The sequence below is a fragment of the Brachyhypopomus gauderio genome, chromosome 8 (genome assembly GCF_052324685.1).
Source record: "Brachyhypopomus gauderio isolate BG-103 chromosome 8, BGAUD_0.2, whole genome shotgun sequence".
Taxonomy (NCBI): Eukaryota; Metazoa; Chordata; class Actinopteri; order Gymnotiformes; family Hypopomidae; genus Brachyhypopomus; species Brachyhypopomus gauderio.
Genome location: NC_135218.1, coordinates 21,324,024 through 21,348,226, shown reverse-complemented (window position 1 = coordinate 21,348,226; position 24,203 = coordinate 21,324,024). Strand labels below are relative to the sequence as shown.

Genomic DNA, 24,203 nt, shown 5'->3' with positions numbered 1-24,203 from the left:
AAAAACTAAAGTAGAGAAGCGGGAGAGCCGGTAACCTGTAACAAATAAACTGCACTCCATATTTGAAATCCGTCTCCATCCAGTTTTCTTTTCAACCCAAGAGTGATACCACCTTACACGGAACCCAACACTTACACGTGTTTCACAAACTGAACACTTTTTTACTGCTCTACAAAGAAAAACGCGAGTTCCACATCCCGCAAAATCATAATGACTAACTCACGCACTTAGCAGCTTCTCCGTCCTAACTCGGCCCTCTCTCTTCAGAAAGTCGTCTCAAATCTTCCTCCTCCTTCAGGAATGATAGACCGCACTCTCCGGCACACGGACGCCGCTATATCGGACGAATCGCGTTGGAAACGTTTCTTATTATGTCTCTTCGAACCAAAAGAAAACCGCCGCCATCAAAGTTTCTCTCTTACCACATTTCGCGCTTCTCGCTCCACTCTCGCGCGCCTCTCCTCCCCCCAAGCTGCTCGCTTTCGCTCATTGGCTGACAGTTCACATACGTGTATGTAATCCATAAGCAGAGGTGAATCAATCAGTCCATTCCTCTTTAGACTGTGCATCCACATATAGAATCCCCTACAGGTGATGTGGAGGATTAACAGTTATAACACCAATACATCCCACTTTGTTTTAGGTATTTTGCACTAAAATGTAAATGTAAATGTGCCATATTTGTCAATTTTGACTTTCACCCCAATCGAAATTTGTCCTCCGCATTTACCCAGTTAGAACACACACACACACACACACACACACACACACACACACACACACACACACACACACACACACACACACACACAATGGAGACAAGAGACAAATAATAATATTCAAAATGCATGATATTTTTGAATAAATTTAAACCATATTTATACAAGCTAGTGTATAAACTGTAAAACGTTATAGACTATGTCCTATTTATTGGTTCAATTTAAATATGAATTCAAATTAGTGTACTTATATGAAGTACACTGAAGTACTGCTGAGATAAAATGTACTTGCAATTATTGCGTTTGTAATATATTTTATTTGTACTTATATTAAGCACACAAAACAGTAATGTACTTGAAATGTATTTGCCGAAATTAAAATACACTGGTAGTACATTAAAGTATACTTAATTTTTACGCGGGTAGGGTTATAATTGTATGTGAACACAGGTTTTATATGAAAGTGAGAGAGCGATAAACAGAAAGACAGAAGAATTGTGCACTAAAATACTCGTCAACGGGTGCATTGTCTGTGTGTGTGTGTGTGTGTGTGTGTGTGTGTGGGGGGGGGGGGGGGGGGGGGGTTATGGTTAAAACCAAATATTTAAATAGCGACGGTCCATGTCCCCCCCCACTTTTATTACAAAATTACGTCCATGCCCTGCACCCAGAGCCGGAGTGGCTAATCGGGAGATTCGGGAGGATTCCCGATGGGCCGGCTCATGTCAATCTCTAGTTTGGGCCGATTGGGAGGGGAAAATAATTTTGGGCCGGATTTGGGTATGAAACTCCCGGGCTGAAAAAGTGTCCCACTCCGGCCCTGCATGCACCGTACTATTCTGTTGAAATCCGTAAAAAAAATCTACCTATAATTTAGCCTATAATGCATGTAGTTTATGTTTCCAAATAAATATACTGGATGTAGGCACGCTTATTTGACTTTGCCCGTTTGGGATTATAAATATAGATGAATATGAGATTTGGAGGAATAATCCAGATGCGACTGGAAATAAAGGCTGGACATTTTAAATGCTGCGCACTATGTGAATTGAGATATTGTATTGAGCGTAACTAATGGTTGACTATCATTTCATGGGTTTCCCAAGGGGTTGGTGGGGGGGGTTTGTGGGCGTTATAGGCGCGCGCTTAAGCGAAGCCTTTATAAAGAAAGCGAAAGTGTTGAACAGTCGACTCGCAGGACAAGTTTGGTTACCATCTCGACTCCGAATTGAAAATATTTATGTAAGTAGTGTAATATACAATTTATGTTTTGAAACCATATGTAGCTATTTATTTTGATGTCGACTTTCATAATTGGCTGCAGTCCGTTCCTTCAGAACGTTAAATCGTGGCTTGCTGCTGTTAACATTGCGAACCTTGCTCCACGTACATATTTTGTTGCAGCGAGCTGACGAGGTGGATGAAAACGAAAATGAATAGCAGTAGTAGAACGCAAACGCCACGTTTGGTAGCAAATGCATTTATCTGCTTAAACAAATATCACAATTGGAAACCACATGTTTAATAAATATTTTATGAACAGTTTATAAATTGTGAATCAGTTCATTTTTCTGTCAGATTCTACAACAATTCTTGAATACTCTATAGCTTGGAAAGGAGAATCTAGCCTTATGTTAAATTTTTTTTAGATATTTTATTATTAATTCTGCTTAAACAATAAGTAATGAGTAAAGCAGCGATTCTAAGCAATAATTGATCAACCTATGTACGTGATTCTTCCTTGTGTGTCTTGTCTGCGTGTGTGTGTGTGTGTGTGTGTGTGTGTGTGTGTGCATATATGTTTATGTTTATACTCCTTTGCATATATATACTGTACATCTACACTGAGGATATCTTCAATATATTGTAGTTCAGTCCAGTCATTTAACCAATTCAGCCAGTCGAATCAACAAACAAGACCTGCTCTTGGTTACTATCACAAAAAGCAATGTAGTGATATATGATACATACTGTATGCTTTATCAGTCCACTTCAGCAGCTTTACCAGACAATGTCTTTTGTGATAATTCTGAAACATTCTGAAATATTGTGATATAACTGAGATTCCCCCTCCTTTGTTTTTTTATTTTTGGGAGGTGTTTCTTTGGCCCTTGGAGCATTTGCAGCTGTTGGCATTTACAGAGTATAAAGAAAAATAAGTGTGAGCTGTATAAGAGGAATGCTGGGTGGAGAAGGTGGGTGGTTTAGGGATATGTGTGTAAAGTTTGTATGCGAGGTTGGGGTTTGACACACAATATTCTCTAAAACTCAGTTAACTAATTAACTTTCATGTGTTCACTTCCCTCTTCTAGAATAACATGGCTTCTGTGATGTCCCTGTGTCTTGTTCTGATTGTGTCATTCATACATTTTGGAAATTCGCTTGACAGTAAGTCTTTAAATGGTCACAGCAACAATTCTGATTGTTGAAAAATCAAGGACAAATTCAGGACATATTTCCTTGATGTAATTCAAAGCACTACTCACTTCATGACTATATTGTTTTGGGTTTTTTATATAGTCTGATTGTGGTGTATCTGAGGTGCTGCATCTTCTCATTCTACAGAGATTCTTGCCATGGAATGCCAATCTGTAGTAGGAGTCATTGGTCAGACCACAAACATCGCTTGTTCTTTCAAGAGTCGTGCAGCATCAGATTTTACCATTGACATAGCGCTGTTGAACAAAACCAATAAAAAAATTTTCACGTTTAGTAATGGCAAAGTAGGAGGAGGAGACCCTCGATTTAACTTTGCAATTCAAAATAAACCATCCTTACTTCTCAGAGACACTTCAATCTCTGATGAAGGCGAGTATTCATACATTGTTTACACAGACAGAGGCGTTGCAGAGATAAAATTCAACATCACTGTCACAGGTAAGTCATACCAGTTTAACTCATTTACATTTTTTTGCCATATTTCTTTCAGAGAAGCGTTTTAAAAGTACTTAAATTCGTGTGTGTTTATGTGCGTATTTTCACTCTAGCCAAGTTTAATCCTCCAGTCATCGATTCATTTCCAAAAGAGGTTAAGGACGGCCAGAAGGTTGACCTGTACTGCAACTCTAGTGGTGGATACCCAGCAGGGTCCATTCACTGGTTTGACCAGAGTGGTTTGACCAACTGGACAGCCAGTTCAACGCTGAAGAGCACAGTGGGTGCGGACAAACTAGTGCATCTCTTCAGCCACCTGTCCATCACCAGTTTTGACACCAACTGGGCACCTTTCAAGTGTCTCATTCTCAATAGCAAGGGCATTGTAGAAGAGGAAAGCCAGTTTACCCTGAAGATCATTGGTAAGTGGTGCTTTCACTTTGCTAGGAGGTTTCTGATGAGCTTATTATGTGACCAATTTGACAATTAGACTATGCAGCTGTATGGGGTTTTAGTTATGATATTTAACTATATATTCACCTTTGGGGAGAAGTCTACAAACTTTCTCAGTGAGTGACATAACTCGTAAGCTGTAGCATGCCTTTCCCACTAGACAACATGCTGCAAATTGAGACTAAACATGCCACTCAAACACACTGATATAACCAAAATACAAATGGTCAGTTATATCCCATTTCTATGTGAACATCCTGCTCTACTCCTATCCGTGTCCTCCAGGGAAAGGCCACCATTGGTCTTGAGCAGGAACACCAGATCCAACAGGAACACTTCCTGCCACTCCTACACAGCTTAATGAATTAACCAAGCTATTCCCAACAGCAGAAAATTACAATCTCATTTAAGATTATCTTAGCACTATGATGTTTTTGGTCAATAAAAGTGAGGTCACTGGCCAGAACAGAGGGAACTTTGAAGCTCTTATGCAATATACAATCAGATCCCTAGCTCATACACCCTCCAATCTGATAAGAACATATCTTAGTTTTTTCCCTCGATACTGAGATATGAGTAAGGCCTAGTCTTTCCTCATTTCAGACCAGCTATTCAGATGACCACAGATCATAAGGGCTAATGTTGGGTGATAACATTGTTTTTTCCAGTGTGGTTGATGTCAAAAATAACATTTGGAAATTATTTGCTAGAACTGTATTTGATTATTTAGTCATTTTGGTTTCTTGAAGGGAACGAACCAGAGACAACTAACAACCAGTCAAGGAACATTGCGGCTGCCGTGGTGGTCATCGGCTCTCTGATTGTGGGACTTCTGCTTGTTCTCATGTTTCGTCGAAGACGAGCTCAACGTGAGTAGCACTCGCTTCCAGTCGAAGGGCATCTGTCACCCAGGAGAGCTTTTCCCAGTCTGCCTCGCACCTACAGACTCCTCACAATTATGTTGTTTGTTAATTGTATGTTAATTTGTTAATTCACTCTGAAATCATCAGTGTAATGGTGACTGGGGAGGCACAGGAGGTACAGGGTTTAGCAAGATGGTTTTTTTGTCCTTCTTAGACAAGCACAAACAAACATTCTGACGATACAGCAAGTAACGGCTCTTAATAACGACTGGGAACATACAAGGTAGGCGCAGGGTTGAGCCACTTGATCTTCGTTGAGGAGGCACAGGGATAGGGAACAGGTGAAAGGAGATATTATTCATTAGATGAGACTGAGGGAGAGGCTCTACGTGTGTGCTCCTGTGTGTCTCAGCTGCTGGGGGACATAGAGAAGAAAGCACCAGTGGTGTTCTGTGCTCAGCCTGACCACAAAAAGAGATGTAAAAAATGAAAGCAAAAAAAAAAAGGAAGCGTGTAAATACACATTAATTAAAGAACACCAATGAGGTTTACACATGCCTTTCTGTCCCTTCAGGAAATGAGAAATTAATATTATAGCATCAGCATGTGTTCAGCTTGTTGTCTCTGCTCATCTCGGACACTCATCTTTGCTGCTGAACCAGATGGTTTGCACTTAACATTGATGTGGATCCGATATTTTACTATAAATAGGTGTATGATAAAGGCTACACATGAAGACTAGGTCTCTGGTGACCACTGTTGAGCTTCTTGTTGAGATTTGAGATTGACTTTAAAATATCATTTTTTGGCTCCAGGGTGTTTTAGAACATCTTCAAATGAACACAACATAACTTACATAACAAATTATTGTGCCAACCCCCAACCATTTTAGTTGTTCTGGTCTCCCAGCAACAAACAACAAATGTGTGGACAGCAAGCCCTGACTAGTTTATTACAAACATCTCTGCCAACATGCCTTTGGAATTTTTCTTCTGTTCTGAAAGTTTCCTGCTTTCTCAAGCAGGTGAAAAAGTAATACAATATGTCTCCTATGATGAATCACTTATTAACCTTCAATGTTGTTTCCATCTTAGACCGTTTGAGTGTGCCCAACGCTGATCCCGAACAAGGTATTTCTTATGGAGTTATCACACTCAAAACTCAAAAAGTAATTTAATCCCATGGTGCCACCAGGTAACACACAGGCAGCTGAAGAATTTTGCTGATAGGATTTATCTTGTCTGATAGTCTAAAACTAAAATAATCTGCTGCTAGCTGATCTCATCTGTCACTTTTTTTAAAAAAGGTATTATATTCTCTAATTTCCTCTGACCTGTAGAGTAGTTATACAATAATATAGTATATGCCTACATATATAGTATAAATATAGTATCAAAATCATAAATTCTAATTAGCATTTTACTAATGAGATACTTTCTAATAGTTTTTCTGTGTATTTTTAACAATTGAATGTATTTGTTATCCCCCTTACAAGTAGGCATGTGTGTGTGGGAGGCTTGTGGTCATCTGGGGGCAAACAGAGCACACCCACGCCCGCCCTCAGCGCTGGCCATACATGGGGGTGACTAATGTAATGACAGCTATTTTCCTTGTTTTATCTAGATTCTGATGATTTATCCATTGAAGCGGCCCAAAGGAGCAACTGAAGGGTTAAGAGGAAATAATAATTTACACTGTGGATTAAACCTGTAATCACATAACAGTAAGATCACTGGGAATATTCTCACATTTTCTGCATTTCACTTCCTCACTATTATATCGACTGCTTTGAATGGTGATGTGGTAAAAGAGCTGTTAACAAAAGCGAAACTAAAACTGGGCTTATGAATATAGAAAGCCCATTTCAGCAGCTGGCAGTGCATACAATGAATGTGATTTAGAGATTTAGGGAAATGTGCCCTCTTCTCACAGCATTTATTATTATGTCCTTGGTAAATGGGCTCTGTTCATGTGATCCAGTATAAACAAAGCAGGATAATGAATACAAAATACAGCTTAGACTTAAGTAACAACACGATGAGAGTCCAGCAGTGTACTTTGTATGTATATCAATGTATTCACAAGGTATTTTTCTCCACCTCCATTTCATGCAACCCTAACATCAAGCAGGAAGCAGGAAGGAAACTTAAGTGAGGAAGAGAAAGTAGTGATAAGGTCGTAATAGGATCCAACATTTTCCTTGAACATATAAGGTTTCTAATAGAGCGCCTGTTCACACCTTGCAATTTAATTGCAACAGGGATGCATTTTGGTGTAAAGCATAAATGGAATTCAGCAACAAACATCATACATATGAAACACATATTAATGCAAGGTGCACACAGACCTCTGTACTGTAGCATGTTAAGTTGGCTTGTTTTGACTTTGTAATTGCAATAGTGAAAACTGTAAATAACAATTTTGGAAATGTTAAAGAATTATGTTTATAATAGTAAGTAATTATATGAATAATAATAAGATGTAGCAGGCTAGGAAGCGCAGCACTATAATCAGAAAAAGACACAAGAAACTACAAAACATGGATGCAAAGAGCTTAGAAGCTCAAGGAATGAGAGTGTTTTCATAATCTGGATGAAGGAAGGAGATTGTGTACATACATGTGTGAAAGTCTTTTATTGAAGCCCATATCTGAGGATGGGGACACCAGGGTAGTGAGAACACAAAAGGCTTATAAAACTGGTTTAAAATGAACACTACAGAAGAATAAATACAATAATTTAATTAAATACTATAAAGCTCTGCAGTTTGGCAGAAGTAAAAAATTTAACTGTGTTTGTATGTTTGGTTTTGGGAACACATCGTCTCAGATTATTCGGATGGAGGACATGGGAAACATACATCGCTGTTGCATATTGTGTGCAGAATAGAAATGGACCATTTGCATTACTACAGCTAATCGAGGAAAACTTTCTCAGGTTGTTGTTATAAATTTGTTAGCTGGGAAGATGGATGGCGACATATTAGAGCCTGCAACTCTGAGTCACTTTATGGTTAACTGCTTTGCTAATGCCTAGAGGAATTCCTGGGATTCCTTAGTGGACATTCGTGTTAGTGACCCCTTACACAAACAGACCGCATTTGACCCTGAGGCAATCAGAATGAACTTATAACTTATTAGCCAAAATTTAATGAAAAATCAAAAAACAAGATCTGCTTGTACAAGCCGATCTTCCAATGAAACAGAGAAACTTGAACACACAAATGATCACACACACAAACAGAGAGAAGGAGAGATCTGCCAAAATGAGTTACCAAGGAAAGCCTTTTTTTCTGTAGCATGCAGAACCTCCTTACACAAATGACCTACTCAAACCTCCTTTCTTGAGGGCTGTTTCCAGTAGATATTAATTTTCTCTTTACCCAGGGGTCAGATGTGATGATACGATGGCCAGTTAGATGAATTAACTGCTGATCCGCATTAATGTTTCAGGGTCATGTATGTTTGTAACAGTGTAATTTCCTAACAATCTCCTTTTTTGTGAATACTACTGTAACCACAATGAGTGTATTAGTAACTTCTAATGTTTTTTGTACTTTGTTGTCTGTAAACACATTTTTTAAATGAAATAAATGCAGAATTAAAAAAAAATTTAAGCACCTGAGTTCTTTGTTCAACACTAAGAGACTTTACACACTTTTGGGCTGCTGCTGTTTGTTCTGTTCTGTCTTTATCATGGGAACTAAAGACATGCTGTCAGCACCCTTGCTCATTGCATCTTCTTTATGAACACCTCCGGCGTTACAATTTTAGTTATTTCTTGTTCCTCATTTCAGGTCCTTACTGCTAAAAACTCAGTTAAGGGTTTGCAGAGGCCATGTCTCCATGTTGAGCACTTGAGCAACATGGTGGCTTGGTGATTAGCACATTTGTCTCAGCACTGGGGCCTTGGGTTCAAATCCCTGAGTGGAGTTTCCATTTTCAAAGGCCTAGTAGCGTCTAGTTAATACAACTACAAAGTTGTACTCCCAACCCTGGATGTTAGCTGAGCTTGACACAGCCTTGTTTGATTCCTTGTTTAATGTTCACTCTCATTTTACCCTCAGACAATTCACCAGAATCATGTTTTATGCTCAAATGGAGTGGAGAAGTATGAATTTACAGGCAGCGATTATGTAATGGTGCCTGATGATAAGTGGAGTGTGTGATGTGTCAATGATGTTCTGTCCCTGGATTGTGACATAAATGCTGAGCCAATAGTTTTTTTCGTTGTCAGCTAATCTTAACAGCAGCTGACATGGGTTTTGCAATAATACCACAGCCTAGAGACCCAACAAAGAATCAAACATTTACTGAAACACCTGCCAAGCTTTCAAGTTGGAGCATACTAATTATGTGGAGCAAACCAAGCATGAACGCACCTTACAACTAACCGTGGGAATGTTCAATGCCTAGATAAAGACACAGATGGGACACAGCAAAAACAAAACCACACAAAACCAAAACCTGTTAACTTTCCATGAATAAGAAGAAATAAATCTTGAGTTTTTTACTGTGTTCTTTCATTCAATCACAATTCAGTTCAGGGTTGCAAGGGGTTGTACAGTACCAGGAACAAACCATGCCCCCCCATCACCCCCAGTATATTTACAGATCTCAACACATACCTTTGGAATGTAATGGTCATATTACTGATGTGAATCTGAATGATATTGCCTCAGGCAGCTACTAGAGGTGGAGAGCGCGTGGGAACACAGCTGGGTTACATACACAGCTGGAAAATCCATGCTCCAGGGATATAGAAGTTCCAGCATAGTTCAAAATTTTTTTATGCCATTTTATACTGTTATGGATGAAGAATAAGCAGGCAAAAAGAAAATCAGGAAGACGAGTCTCCCACTGATGTGTTTAATTAACACAATGAAAACGAAACCAAACAAAAGCAGAAACCACAAACAAAAGAAACTGACATGACAATCTCTTCTCTGTTGATTATGTGTGTTTGCTTCAAATTTGTTGTATTGTTTTGGGGAACCTCTGTCAGAATGGCAAACAACAAACAAGCAGCATGCCATGACCAGTCATGGAAACTAGACAGTTTTTAATAGCAGCAATGACATAACTGGCATAATTATGACATTAATTACCCCATTACTAAATACCTGTAAACAACTACCCATCAGTGTAAAATCAATCTACAGTACAGCCAAAATTCCATCCCATTAAGCACATATGTCCCAAATACCTCCTGTGATGGTTGGATGAGGCAGGCGCGACAAAGGAAGGAGTGGTGAAACACGTTTAATGATAAACGAATAGTGAAGTTCAGCGGCGCGCAAGCACTCAATAACGTGACTCACCCAGCCACGAACTTTAGACAAAGACGAGCACGAGACAATGCGCGAACGTAACATTAAATAGGTGAACAACACATTCCCCAGTGATCACGAGACGAGGGCCAGGTGAGACCAACGAACACGTTCACAACCCACACCCTCGGAACTACAAACATGAACATAACCAGACTCCTAACCAATTAGCCCTCAAACCAAAATGATCTCACTGCAGTGCCCCTCTTTCTGTTCAGCTGGGCATGTTTGAGCCAGTATGAATGGCACTGAGACGTCAGCACCGAGGGCACAGATGGCGAGGGGTTTTGTTTCATGTCTTTATTTTCCATTATGGAAGCCCATTCCCGCCACCTAAAATAAAAAAACAGCACATATATATTTTTTTCTCATTATTAAGTAAATTGCTATCTCATTATTTCGAGATACTAAGTCGTTATTTCGAGATACTAAGTCATTATTTTGAGTATATAATATAATCAAAATAATGACTTAGTATCTCGAAATAATGAGATATCAATTTACTTAATGAGAAAAATATATATATGTGCTGTTTTTTTTTTTATTTTAGGTGGCGGGAATGGGCTTCCATATTATTTCCATGAAGACAAACTAATAGAAAAAAAAACGATGCGCATACTTGAATTCAAGAAATGCAGTTTCTCTCCGCACGTCGGGAACGTCTCGTAGGTGCTGTAAGGCGTAGCAATGTGCAGCAGGGAAGATGGGGACCGGCAGGGCTCCGTTAACAAACCCAAAAGTACAGACAGGTGTGCGTGATCTCAAGTGGGTGATCGAGACGGCATGAGGGATTGTGAGTGAGTAGTGAAGCTTTGATTTAGTTTCTGCATTTTTTAAAATTGTCATTTTTAATTCGGTAACGAGTAAATATTTTACTGCTTTTTTTGTAAAAAAAAACAAAAAAACAACAAAAACAAACAAACAAACAAAAGCACCGATAGTAAACTTGAAGGTTCCACTCTTCTTGAAAGGAATGGGCTACAGTCGCAAAACAAAAATATGCACTAGTTTTTACCTTTGAACTTATCACCAAGCATAACTGAAAATTATTTGTGCTTGTTTCACTTGCATATAACTTTCCCATACATCTGCATATTCAACAGAAATTCTTCTACACATACACAATTACGAGTTTCATAACAATATTTTATTGTAATTAGAAATTCATAACACAAATGTCTGTAAAATCATTTACACATAGGGACAGGACAAACAGTAATAAGCCTCATGCCTTTCACAGCAGGTCTGGGCAATGACAGGTTCAACTGTACCTTCTATGAAGTGCTTGCAATACAAACATGGCAAACAGATGAAATCCAGTGCAGGACTCAAATTCTCAAGGAAGAAACCCCTTTATGCTATTACCAATTTATTGAGTATGCAAATCAGGTTTAATCCGTGTGCATACAACTACCCAATATAACAGATCAGAAGGAAGAGAGATAGAAAGGGGAGAAATGCATCGGATTTGCACAAATGCAGTAATACTCTCATAGTGATGGGGAAAAAACATGGAACAAGGTAACACTAGGTGGGATGATGGCCTGTATTTACAAAGTATCTGAATTATCAAGCCAAGTTCAGGACCCTCTTCCATCCCCACTCCCTTTCACACAGGGTCTGGTGAGCTACAAAGGCAAATCTGACCTAGGAACAGTGCTCCAAGATACTTTGTGAACATGGCTGTGGATGTTGGGCAGGAAGAGGAAGTTCTTCAGCCCAGGATGAGAGAGGATTTTCCCCCAGGGGGGTTCCTGCGGCCAGAGGCGACCCCAGAAGCAGACCCCTCGTCTGGGGCAGGAGGGGCCTTCTCTGTCTGCTCCATATTGGTTACCACATCCTCTGTGCTATCTGAATAGGAGGAAATTCCCTGATAAGATTTTCCATTTAAAAGAGCAAAATATTTTAGAGATAAACAGAAGCTCATCAGATTATTTTTATTAAACTTTCATTGCCATATGCAACAGACCATATTAACCTGGCAAGCTATTCAGTACATTTCACTTCATTGTTATTATTATTATTATTATTTTACACTCCCCAAAGACAAATGTCGCTATCGTGTCCTTTAGAGTACATGGACACAGTGCCATTTATGCAAACACTACTCTGACAATACACTGTTGCATTCTTTGTCCATTACTCAGATGGCATGTGTAGACTGGTAACAAAGTTTGGGGATAATGTGAAACCCTTCTTAAGCATATGTATTACAGCACTGCAAGTTTAAAACAAAGAAACTATTATGTCAGTAATAGTTCATGTGATGTTAGTAGCCTACAAAGTCAAAGAGGCACACACTTCTCGCATGTCCCCTAGAGCCTTCCGAGTGAGCTCATATTTCAGCCAAGTGACTGCCTAGAAGATCAGGTCAATGGACAATTGTAGTAAGCTTGGATATTTATTGATTAGTGATTAAACTAAATAATTGTTAGCAGTATCACTATCATGCATATTATAGACATGTGGATTCTGAACCAGCAAACCCTACAAAAAGGTGCCAGATGAGCAGGTTCCATTTTGTTATGTGATGTATCATCAAATGAATGTTCCCAATTCAGATAATTCAACAGATGTTTTTGATATTGCCACATCAACACAACAGGATTTCTTTCAGCATTTGAGAACTCACAAACATTTGTGACAGCAAGACATGTTCATCTCACATAAAAAATAACTAGGATTAACTAGAGAACCAGTAGTGCCCTCTTGAAGTAGTGAAGGGAATATTTTCTGCTAAAAGTGAATAAGTATATGTACAAGAGAATGAGTCCAGGTCTATGTTGCGCTGCACATGCAAAAATAAAACTATTATTCCATGATCAGTGGGTGCACAATTGCTCCCCCTGTCAGGAATTTGGGTGTATTACACAACTATGGGGATGAACTTCGTTATTCTTTTCAAGCAAAAGAAATGTCACCTAACCTGTACAAGGTGACTTCTCGTCTGCTTCATTACAACTTCACTTCACAACACTTCAAAGTGTGTCCTTACTCTAGTATACTAGCCTACTGCAGAATTTCTTCTCCCTATAAACTATTTGTAGACTTTCTACAACTATTTTCTTACATTCATTTCCCTTTCGGTACTTACCAGCACATACTGTGTCGTTGTCACCATTCTGTGAAGAAAAATAAAAACAAAAAGCAAACAGAAAAATAACAGGACAAAACAGCACCAGGTGAGAACAGCATTTCAGGTACAATTAACAATTCCATGTAGTCCTGAAGCTAGGTGTGAGCTTCCTCTCACCACAGATGAAGGCTCGTCTAGCGTGGCAATGCTTTGATTGACAGGTTGAGGAGCACACCTCCTCAGTGGTGCCGAAGATTCCCCACAGAGCACACCTGTGGGTTTCCCACCTGAGACACAAACAACATGGAGAGAATCAGCACTCGGGATCACTCATCATTTAACACCTGCCTCTGTTGCAGACCTTCTCACAACCCTTTATTCATGCTTTCATTCAGTGGCATGACCTTTGGATGGATTTTTTGTACATGGAGCCATGGATTCTGGGAAGGTGTCCCCCCCCCATCAATTCTGGTAGTAGTTTGGGATTAGCTTAAGAGTCATCTGAATCTAACACTGAGGAAACTAACAAGCCCCAACAATGAGGAAACGCAGGTAGCTGTGAAGCAACAGGCTTCTCTCTGCAAGTTAAACAAACACAGCTTCAGCGGGGTTACAGCCTATAGTGCTCCGAATACCACAGGAATCACTGTCTTCACCACATCATTTGTTTCCTTTTTATCTTTAATTTCTTTTAATATTTTATTTTTGTCTTCTTATCTTTGCTTCCTTTTAATGTTCCTTTTTTATTTATTCTGTAAAGCACTTTGAGTTGCATGTATGTATGAAAGGTGCTATACAAATAAAGATGATTATTATTATTATTATTATCTTTTCTTGCTCATCTCTCAGCCCTTGGTATTTCTCAAGCTTGTTGTGTTCCTTGTTCCTGTTTCTACCGCACAGAATTCCTACATGCGTCATTACAATCCTTTTCTTTTGTTTGTCCATCATAACTAAGAGCTTGTAAGCGGGCTATCAGGAAGATGAAAGGGGGGAACTTACATTATCAATAGTTATAGTGGAGAGTATGAGAGGGCAAAACCTTTAGGGAAAGCAAAAAACCAGGGGCAGCTGTAGGCCAGTTTTGGTCCATTAAGTTTTGTTCTCAACTACCCACAATACTGTGCACATCTGTGATGTCAGAGATAAGGGTAAATCACATCACATTGAAACAAAATAAATTTACACAGCACACAAGGTGTCGTGGAAGAATGGTAACGATTACTTGAGAAGGTATAGCAGCTGGTCTGAGGGAAACAGTACTGGTATGATTACTGGTATGATTTGGTACTTTGCAGGAAAAGGAAGTGACACAAGGCCTAATCTAGTCACGAGTGCAGGTAAACAGATGCACATATTCAGGAGTTAAAAAAACAGATAGGTATGTAGGTGAGGATAAAAGAGAGCGGATTAAAACATTTCAGAAAGAGTAGAAGTGCAAGGTGGTGTTATTAAGGAGAGCAGAGGTCTTGAGGCAGCATACTTTAGAAATCTGTTCAAGTTTGTTAAGACCTTTTTAGTAAGAAGAAATATTGGAGTCTGAGAGTTTAAAAGAAGGACTCAGAAGAGCACTTCTATAATGCTTATAATGCGATAGGGTTAAGGTTAGTAGAATAAAGGTACAAGACAGGGAAGGTCATGCAAAGGCAGGCTCTACACCCGGGCCCATGAGCTTCCATATTGCATGTATAAACGTGCACATGATTTGAAGGATTTATGGAAGATGATGTTTTTAGTGTAGAAAGGGATTATGCCGACGGAGTTGCATAAAGCAGAGGGTATTCTTACACTGAAAGAGAAGAATTCTGTATGCAGTGTCGACCTATAGGGCTTCTTAGTGTGGGAGGTAAAATTTTCTTGTGGTTGCACAGATAATGGCTGCACATTTGCATATAATTAAGTTAATTGACATCAGTGCAAAAGACAGATATCAGGTTTTTCAGGTTGTTTGAAATGTAGCAGCATGATCTGGCATCAATTTCAGATGGTGAATTTAGGGGCCTACCTAAGAGTTTAGGGTATTCCTAGACATGGATAATGTATTTATCTTGGCATTAAATAACCTGGTACTGGGTGGGATTATGGGGTTCGTTCATTCTTATTTTGAAGATTGGCAAATTTGCTTTAATACAAGGTTGTATGTTACATCCTGGCAGTTATTGAAAATAGGTATGATGGAGGGTTTAATAATGTAATATTTCACCTTTAGCATTTCTAATATGGGATTGGTAGGTAGAGACAAGTACCCAGGTGCATACATGGATAACATAATAATACTGTCATGTAACCGGTGGTTGCTAGTCTAGTTCTGTCAACCATGAATAGAAAACTTGTTCAGGTATGTTTTCGGGTGTAATAAGAATCGATACCTTCTATATTTAAGACACCAATGCTGGAGCTACCAGAATTTAGAAATGTGGTGAATCACCAGCTGAGTTATGAGAGTTGAATTACATTTTTGTGTGAACTTGCCATTTCCTAACTCTTTGCAAAACCTTTGGTGGCGAGTAGATGAAAATTCTAATTGCAAATGATGTTCAGGGGCTGGGACATTTAAGCATTGTGATGAAGTAAGTAACACGCATCCATCACCAAACCCAAACCTTCACCTGAATTTGGTAAAACCATGTGAAACCCTATTGTGCAATATACATTAACTGTTTAGTTGTGCAGATCATTCGAAGTTCCTGTAATAGAGAAAAGACTGATCAGATAATGCTAGCTGACATACGGTATTCATAATGTTTGTATTATTTGTATGTCTTGTATTTGTCATTATTCTAGTTTCATTTTTTAACAACCTAATGTATGAGATGGAACAGCTACTTTTACTGGACAAGTCTGTAAATAAAATCAAACGAGTTGGTGACAGGAGTCAAACATCTTTCTGGAGCCTCTCAAACTCACATATGACTGCAGAATGAACCTTTACAGGTGCATCTGCACAACACGTGATGATAGGTTCCTACAAACATGTAGCCACATGTCAGGATAGTGCATCACAAAGACACTACACATGGAGGTGTTAAACAGGTGCTTAGAGGTCAACACGTAGAAGGTCTCCACAAGTTTGTACATGTTTGTACAAGGAGCAGCATAGTGGAGAGTGAACACAGGCTATTACAGTTTTTCTCAGTCAATTTGGTTCATTTCTCAGATCAGAATTTAAATTCTCAAAACTGTTCATTCAGTCTCCACATCTCCATGTCACTTGTGCACATAATTGCATTTCTCATTGTGTTTCACATTTTGCAAACATTTTTGTACATTCATGCATGGTCATGGACAATGGCCTGTTGTTTTTTACATTATCATTTGTGTCACGGTGAGGCGGCCCCCTACCGGCCGCCTCTGTCCACAGACCACAACTGTTGTTGTTGTTGTCTGGTGACGTCATGTGCGTCCCTCAGGTGGGCGGAGCCCGTGATCCGTCTCACCTGAGGGTCGTTTGTTTGCCTATATATGTCTTGTCTTTGTACCAGTTGACCGCTGGTCATTATATCCTTAATTTGGAGATAGTGCACGGGTTTTAGGTTTGCACACTTTCTATTAAACCATCATTTTTCCCTGAGACTTGGCGTGATCGCTTCCTTTTCGTTGCTCACCCCCGCCCGTCACAATTTGCTTATGTCATGTTTATCAAAATGTGTCCTAATGATTGTCTGTTGAATTGTATTACTTTATTTCACCTCTATTTCATAGAGAAAACAGGTATGTAATTCAGAAATGTTCACTCTACTATAATGCTGCACATAAATTCTGAAATGTTATTCAATGTTATATTTTGCATTCTTATACCATATAGGATATTAAGAGTAGTTCATTTGACTCATTTGTCCAGTCAAACAGTTGTCTTTTCTGAATTTCAATAAAATTTGTTTTTGTCAACAAATTGCAGTGTGAACAATATAGTCAACAATATTGCTGTACAAATTTGATTCCAGTCCACAATTTCTTGCCGTAGGTCTCCCACATAATCATGTGTAATGTTGTGTTCTGTGTAAGTTTGTATTTTGTGTGTAACGTATTGTTTCATTTGATATACCACAGAATGTGCAGCATTCTTGAAATCAAAAGTTTAGTTTGTTTCCATCACAATATACTTACAGTCTGCACTGACTGTGACTTACAGTTGTACTGACATGGCTAAGTATTTTGACTGCCTTGTTCATAGGCAAATGGTACTAGATATTCTAATGGCACTGACAAATTGATTGACCTAAATATTTGCTTTTGAGGCAAAAACAAAGAATTTTGAGTGAAGTGTGTATTTTTGCAGGTATTTCATTAACTTTTGCTGATGCACTACTGCATCACTACTACTGTTTTGAGAAATGCACTTGTTGTGATGCAAATGAAAAATGTACCAAGTCAACTGAGACTGTAATGTAATGAGAGGTATGATGCAGGAGGATTTGCCCAAATATGTGATCATTTGGGTTAATGTGAGTTTTCACCACTCTAACACCATCAGGCAATGGTTTACCACTCATCATAGACTGCTGATGGAGTTCCTCCCACCCAATTCCCCATTCCTGAACCCTATTGAGGAGTTCTTCTTAGCCTGGAGATGGAAGGTGTACGATCACCAGCCACACGTCCAGATGAACCTGCTGACTCCCTCAGATGCAGCTTATGAGGATATTAGAGCAGATGCCTGCAAAGGCTGGATTAGACACTCCAGAGGATTCTTTCCACGCTGCATTGCAATGGAACATATCGAGTTTGATGTGGATGAAAACTTGTGGCCCAAGAAAGAGGAGCGTCAGCATGAATAGAAAGGATAGCATTACAGTAATTCTTTAAGTTGTTTTGAATATTCAGAGTAAGTTTCTAATTTTGTAGTTTTTTATTTGTTCCATATAGTGCAGGCAAATAGTTGTGTCGTTCCTGAATGTCGATCTGATTTTTTTGTCAACAGATTGCAGTGCTGTCAGAAAAGAATACAGTAAAGAAAAACATTTACTCTACACACTTGATTAAAAACATTTACTCTACACACTTGATTCCAGTCCAATTTCTTGCTGTCCATCTCCCACATACAGTCATGTGTAACTTTTGTATTCTGTAAGTTTGTATAGTGTGTTTGTGTGTACAATAGACCATTTCAATTCATATGCCACAGAATGTGCAGCATTCTTGTCAACAAAAGCTTAGCTAGTTTCCATTAGAATGTACTTACAGTCTACACTGTTGCACTGACAACATGACTAAGTATTTTGACTGCCTTATTCATAGGCGATGGCACACAGACTAGATATTCTGATGGCACTGACAAATTGATTGACCTAAATATTTGCTTTTGAGGCAAAAGCAAAATAATTTTGAGTGAAGTGTGTGCTTTTGCAGGTTTTGAGAATTTTCATGTTTGCACTGTTTTAAGAAATGCTCTTGTGATTGTGATGCCAATGTAAACCATGATGTGAGAAATGTATCAAATCGATTGAGATTAAGTTTAGCAAAGAAGCTACACACACAAACACACACACACACACACACACACACACACACACACACACGTGTAAAGATTGGTCGGGGCGGATTATGGTGTGGGGTTCGTTTTCAGGAGCTGGGCTTGGCCCCTTAGTTCCAGTGAAGGGAGCTCTGAATGCTTCAGCATACAAAAACATTTGGAGAATCGATTCTTGGGGTCACGATTAGATTAAAAAACGATTATTTTCCGATTTAAAAATAATTCTCGATTCAAAACAATTCTCAGGATCTCAGGAGCTACTCCGGTCTGGTGGCATGAAAGCAGAGTACATTTATAAAGATATTATAATTGTAAATGTTTTATTAACATATTGCAATAATGTAAACAATGCTTCGTACAAGAATTAGGCTTAGCTAGCTACCCATTTCTGAGAACATGCCACTTCCAGAAACACAATTACACTTTTTTCCTTAACAAATCACAAAAATTAATTAAAATGTATGTAAGTGCTTCCAAAAATAAAAGTGCTGTTACATTAATAAAATGGGTAGGCTTATGTTAGCTGCCAGAACTTCCACTTCACAGATGAAAAAATATATATATACCGTATTTTCTAAAAGCTGCATATATCTACTGAACTGAATACATTTAACTGAACTGATCAGTTTCTGAACGGTGCCTGTAACATTTCATGTGCGAATACCGACTCTTGTTTATCCGCATAAAGACGCTACAGATTATAATGTCGATTTATATTTCTATGCATAAATAAGAGCTAGACTTTAATTATCCATCACGGCAAATGGCACCACATTATCTATGTCTAAAGCCACACTGGCTCAAGGGTGTCAATTATTTTAAATAAAATACACACTGGCTATTCCGAAGTTCACCTCTGACCACGACTTTGCAGTATTACAGCAATATTATGTCTAAATATCTAGTTAGGATAAAACTAGAGTACTCAATGAACTAAGTTATAGTCACTGTAACTCCCGAATATCATTTGTTGCATCTTTATGCGTATGCAAACGATCAAGCCCATTCTTACCCGGGCCGGGTTGACGGTAAAATCTAAAGTGTTTTCAAATGGTTGCTTTCAAAGACCGCGGAACTGTTTGGACTTCTTTTTCTTCATACTTTAGCGGCGCAACAACAAATACCGTACACTACACAACCCTCTGTAGCCTAGGCTTGCATGCCTGTACATAGTCAAAGCTGTTTCCTTGTTTTGCCTAGCACTACAGTGGCTGAGAAGGCACACCCGCACCCGAAAAAAAAATCGATTTTTTGAAAATGAGAATCGATTCTGAATCGTTCAATGTTAGAAACGCGATTCGAGCTTGGATCGATTTTTTCCTGCACCCCTAGTCAAAATCCCCACAAACACGCTACTAAACCCAACCTTTTTTGCACCACGGACCGGTTACACGTCAGACAATATTTTCACGGACCGGCCTTTAAAGTGTGGGGGGTAAATATGACAAAATAAAATGATACGACATAAAAACAAATATAAAGTGCATACAAATAAAACTCACCATATGCACCGACAGATGTAATTGGGAAGAAAATCCCATTTTATTTTTAAATAAAACATCACTCAGACTCTGATCGTCGATAAAAAAAAAATTTCTGTGTGGCCCGGTACAAATGACCCATGGACCGGTACCAGTCCACGGCCCGGTGGTTGGTGACCGCTGTTGTAGACAACCTTTCCAGAAGAGTTGAAGCTGTTCTAGGTGAAAAGGGTGGAACAATGTCATATTGAACCCTATGGATTAGCAATGGGATGTCACTTGCGAGTCAAGGAAGGTGAGCGAATACTTTTGGCAATAGCCTATAGTGTGCATGTGTGTGTGTGAAGCTCAGAACAGCCCATTCTACTAAGGAAGGTGAGCGAATACTTTTGGCAATAGCCTATAGTGTGCATGTGTGTGTGTGAAGCTCAGAACAGCCCATTCACATCCCTGAGATGTTCGATAGGATTAAGGTCTGGAGACTGAAGACCATGGAAGTAAGAAAAACTTGCTGTCATGTTCCTGGAACCAGTCCATGACTTGGTTGATCACAATGATTAGGCAAGTCCTAATGTCCTAATGTGCAAATGTGCATCCACAGGTATCAGAAACTTGGCAAAGGACCCAGAGTATGCCAAGAAATCATTCTCCACCTCCACCAGCCTGAACTGTGGAACACCTTACAGGAACGGCTCATCATGCTGCATGTCCCAAATTCTGACCTTGCCATCAACATGTGATTCATCTGACCAGGCGATGTTTTTCCACTGCTCAGCAATCTAACTGTGGTGCTCTTTTGACCAATGGAGTCCTTCCTTTCTGTTTCCCTTGGACAGCAATGGTTATAGCTCAGAAGTGCTAAGGACCTATGAGTTGAGCATTCGCATTTGTTGAATGGAGCATCTGGCTATGATTTGTTTGACTGTGCACCAGCTCTTCATCAGAATGATTCTTGACATCCTACTCTGACCCTTTACATTGATGCGTTGTTCATGTCCACAGGACCCCCTTTCACCATATGTTTTCACTCCAGCACACCATTCATGGAATACTCTCAACACATTTGCATGAGACAGTTGCAAGTTTGACAGTTTGTTTAAATACTGACCCTAGTTAAGTCTAGCACTGATGAATATGCCGCATTTGAAATCACGCAGACTGTTTGATAATCCCATTTTATTGTGGATTCACACTGAAACTGATCAATTGAAAACTTGTTCATTTTATGCTGCAGTCCAGGGTCACATGACGTGAATTTCCATACTGGAAAGCTCCAATCGTGAAAGGGAAGGTGTCTCAAATAAAGTGGCCATTGGGTCCATATTCATCATTGTATAATTATGAACTTAAAAGGGCTGGTTTAGGGTCACAGTCTTGTGGGAATGTTGAGGACACTTGCGGCAAAAAAAAGGAAATGGCTTTTAGTGATCAGCCCTATAAATGCTAATCCTCATGGTTTGCAAATGCAATTTTTGTATCTGTAAATCTAGAAATTATCAGAATTTCTGACAGACTTTGAATGGACCTGCCAGTGATGGCACCACCTTTCTGCACAGGTGGAGGCTTGTACTGGCACATACCTTCCTACACCGTTTTAGCACAACGCTTAGACTGATACATACTTTACCGCACAGGTTGGTTCCCAGGACAGCAGGACTGCACACCTGTTTAACGTCATGTTCACCTACCTGGTGGATTGTTCCTTCGATGAGCATGAGGATCTTCAGGCTCTGCAAAGATACTGGAAGCCATTTTGTTCTTGCGGCCTGCAGGCTTCTCCTCATCCGAGCCGAAGCTAATATTTGAGCCCCCACCCGGCGGTTGAAGCACTCTGGAGCAGAGAGGGGCACATGGACATTTAGTGCTGAGGCAATGCTGCTAAGCTAATTATACAGAAACTCATTCACTGAATCAGGCTGGCAGAAACATGGGGAAACCTAAACATGTGCACGGCATGCAGTCCCATGGCTGGCAGTGAGAAGCCAAGGGACCTCTCATCATCATCATCACATGTCTCCAGTATCCCAGCCTGGTGGTGCCACGGTGCAAATTAGTGAACATCAAATACAAGAGACACTGGCTATGACGAACTTGAGAAAAGAGTGCAAAGGTGGGTGATAAAGAATTGATTAAAAACACAAAATCTTTTGACAAAGCCACTTACGTTATAAAATAAAATGCAAGTTAAATAAAATTACATTCTTAACCCGGTAGCAATAACATAATACTCTGTAGTGTTTTGATGTACTTGATATTTGAATAAAAATGCATACATGCAAACAATGTGGCCGTAGTAGGTGAACACACTCAATGTTGGGGTAAACGCAGACGGATCACCTGTGACTGCACCTGTCATCGCGCTGCGCGATCGGCGAGATAAACCGCGATGAACTTTAACCAATCAGACAAATGACTGTACGTAGATAAATATGCAGTTCACCCCTGATTGCACTCCTTTGTGGATATAGACCCGTTATCTTATCCAATAAGGTCGGCCATTAAGACGCCGAGGACAGGCTAATGATGCCTGGTATAACACCAGCTTGCGACAAAGGCGGAACCCCACCCAGTCACACATTTACAAGCACTTGCGATGTAGCGGTATCTAAACACGTCTTGCCAAATGGAGCCACCTTTACTTAGCTACTAGTATTTTACTTCACTACAGAGACACGGAACTACGACGCTTCCAAATACAGAAAGGTAACGTTAGATGGCTGCTGGCGGCTGTATGGATAAGAGTGAAAAAGCAAACGCTGCAGACAGCAGCAGTCGTGCAGTGTGGACAATGGGAAACGCATTAAGCCCAACAATACCACTAACAAACTATTCGGGTAGTGGGCACAGGATTATAAAGGGTAATTTTACAATTTGTTCTGTTTTGTACAAGACTTGCGTTTGCATTTGTTGGGTTGAGTGAAAAGGTCTGCCTTCTGCATTCACCGACACTAGCTCTGCTTCTCCTTAGTATTCTCAAACCAATTCCTCCTGCTCGCACCGTGTGGCTCCAGCTAGCAGCAGCAACAATGAACCGTTTCAGATGCTTCATTGGACCATGCTGCTCGCTTTTGCATTTGGAAATATTTGGCACATTATACGCGAATCATAATTCACAAGGTTCATAACCTATGAACACATCCACCTATTATTAGCCCGTTAGCATTTCGAAGCTACTTATCATGTATTTTTTTTACCTGGAGCTACTCCTAGCATCCGGATCCATGCCTTGGAAAGTGGTGGTGGTCGTCATTTTAAATGGCTAATGTCTCGGATGGAAACGGCACCTCAGCTACTTAATGCAAAGCAGAATGTATTATAAAAAATCGCTACAACTAGCTATCAAGCTTTAGCGTTTCATACTAACGTTTAAGCCCAACGCTGCTCATCAACCTGGTCCTGAGGATGCAGTCTGAGGTTTGAACCGTTCCATCCCCAAGTCTCGAGACCGCTGAGCAGGGCTCTCCCGCGCTCTGATTGGCTGGAGGAAGAGCCTTTCCCGCACTGTGACTGATGGGCAGCGAGATGCGCGCTGATTCACCCCTGCTAACGAAAACGGACATTTACTTCACCTTGTTAATCACCTTATGCGTTCTCCGGAAGTTATTAATAGTTAAATCATATTTTTATTGCAAAAGGTTTGGAAGTATACGCGTTTTGGGACACGAAGTATATGACAGACGCTGTTATCCAAAACGAGACATATGCATCGATACAAGAATCAATGTGTTCACTAAGAATTTAATCAATGATCTTGGTATTGATAGCACCTTTCAGTACTTGCTAAACTGTGAGCTATTGAATCACAGTCAGACCACTGTGATTCAGGCTTTTTCGTGCCAACGTCCTTTTTTGGACAAGCTGCAGTAGATTGACAAACGTGATCCTTGAAGCTTTGATGGCAAGTATTTATCTTAATGCTTTTTGTGAACTGTTCAA

General features: G+C 39.7%; 2 protein-coding genes across 4 annotated transcripts in view; one reads left to right on the top strand and one right to left on the bottom strand.

The window, feature by feature from the left end:
- LOC143521910 (CD276 antigen) overlaps positions 1-8,514 on the top strand; it is a 38,001-nt gene extending 29,487 nt beyond the window's left edge. The window contains exons 1-7 of one of the 3 annotated variants that reach the window (XM_077015410.1): positions 1,878-1,961; positions 3,032-3,107; positions 3,285-3,596; positions 3,707-4,015; positions 4,796-4,915; positions 6,004-6,039; positions 6,533-8,514. In XM_077015410.1, coding sequence (XP_076871525.1) covers positions 3,038-3,107; positions 3,285-3,596; positions 3,707-4,015; positions 4,796-4,915; positions 6,004-6,039; positions 6,533-6,576 — 891 coding nt within the window. In that variant the 5' untranslated portion in view covers positions 1,878-1,961; positions 3,032-3,037 and the 3' untranslated portion in view covers positions 6,577-8,514. Of the gene's footprint in view, positions 1-1,877; positions 1,962-2,815; positions 2,915-3,031; positions 3,108-3,284; positions 3,597-3,706; positions 4,016-4,795; positions 4,916-6,003; positions 6,040-6,532 lie in introns of those variants that run through there. The other 2 variants (XM_077015411.1, XM_077015412.1) reach the window with 2 other exon arrangements.
- Positions 8,515-11,366: 2,852 nt separating this feature from the next.
- jpt1a (Jupiter microtubule associated homolog 1a) lies at positions 11,367-23,785 on the bottom strand. Its single transcript, XM_077015407.1, has 6 exons — positions 23,632-23,785; positions 23,462-23,556; positions 21,956-22,098; positions 13,491-13,600; positions 13,332-13,359; positions 11,367-12,088 (listed from the first exon to the last, which is right to left on the bottom strand). The coding sequence occupies exons 2-6, from the start codon at positions 23,515-23,517 to the stop codon at positions 11,952-11,954; spliced, it is 474 nt and encodes a 157-aa protein (XP_076871522.1). The 5' UTR covers positions 23,518-23,556; positions 23,632-23,785; the 3' UTR covers positions 11,367-11,951.
- Positions 23,786-24,203: the final 418 nt, after the last annotated feature.

Coding starts and splice junctions, on each gene's coding strand:
- jpt1a (XM_077015407.1), bottom strand. CDS start 23,517: ATGACGACCACCACCACTTTCCAAGGCATGGATCCGGATGCTAGGAGT. Junction 13,360..13,490: donor TAGACGAGCCTTCATCTGTG/GTGAGAGGAAGC, acceptor TTTTCTTCACAG/AATGGTGACAACGACACAGT. Junction 12,089..13,331: donor CAACGACACAGTATGTGCTG/GTAAGTACCGAA, acceptor CCTCCTATTCAG/ATAGCACAGAGGATGTGGTA.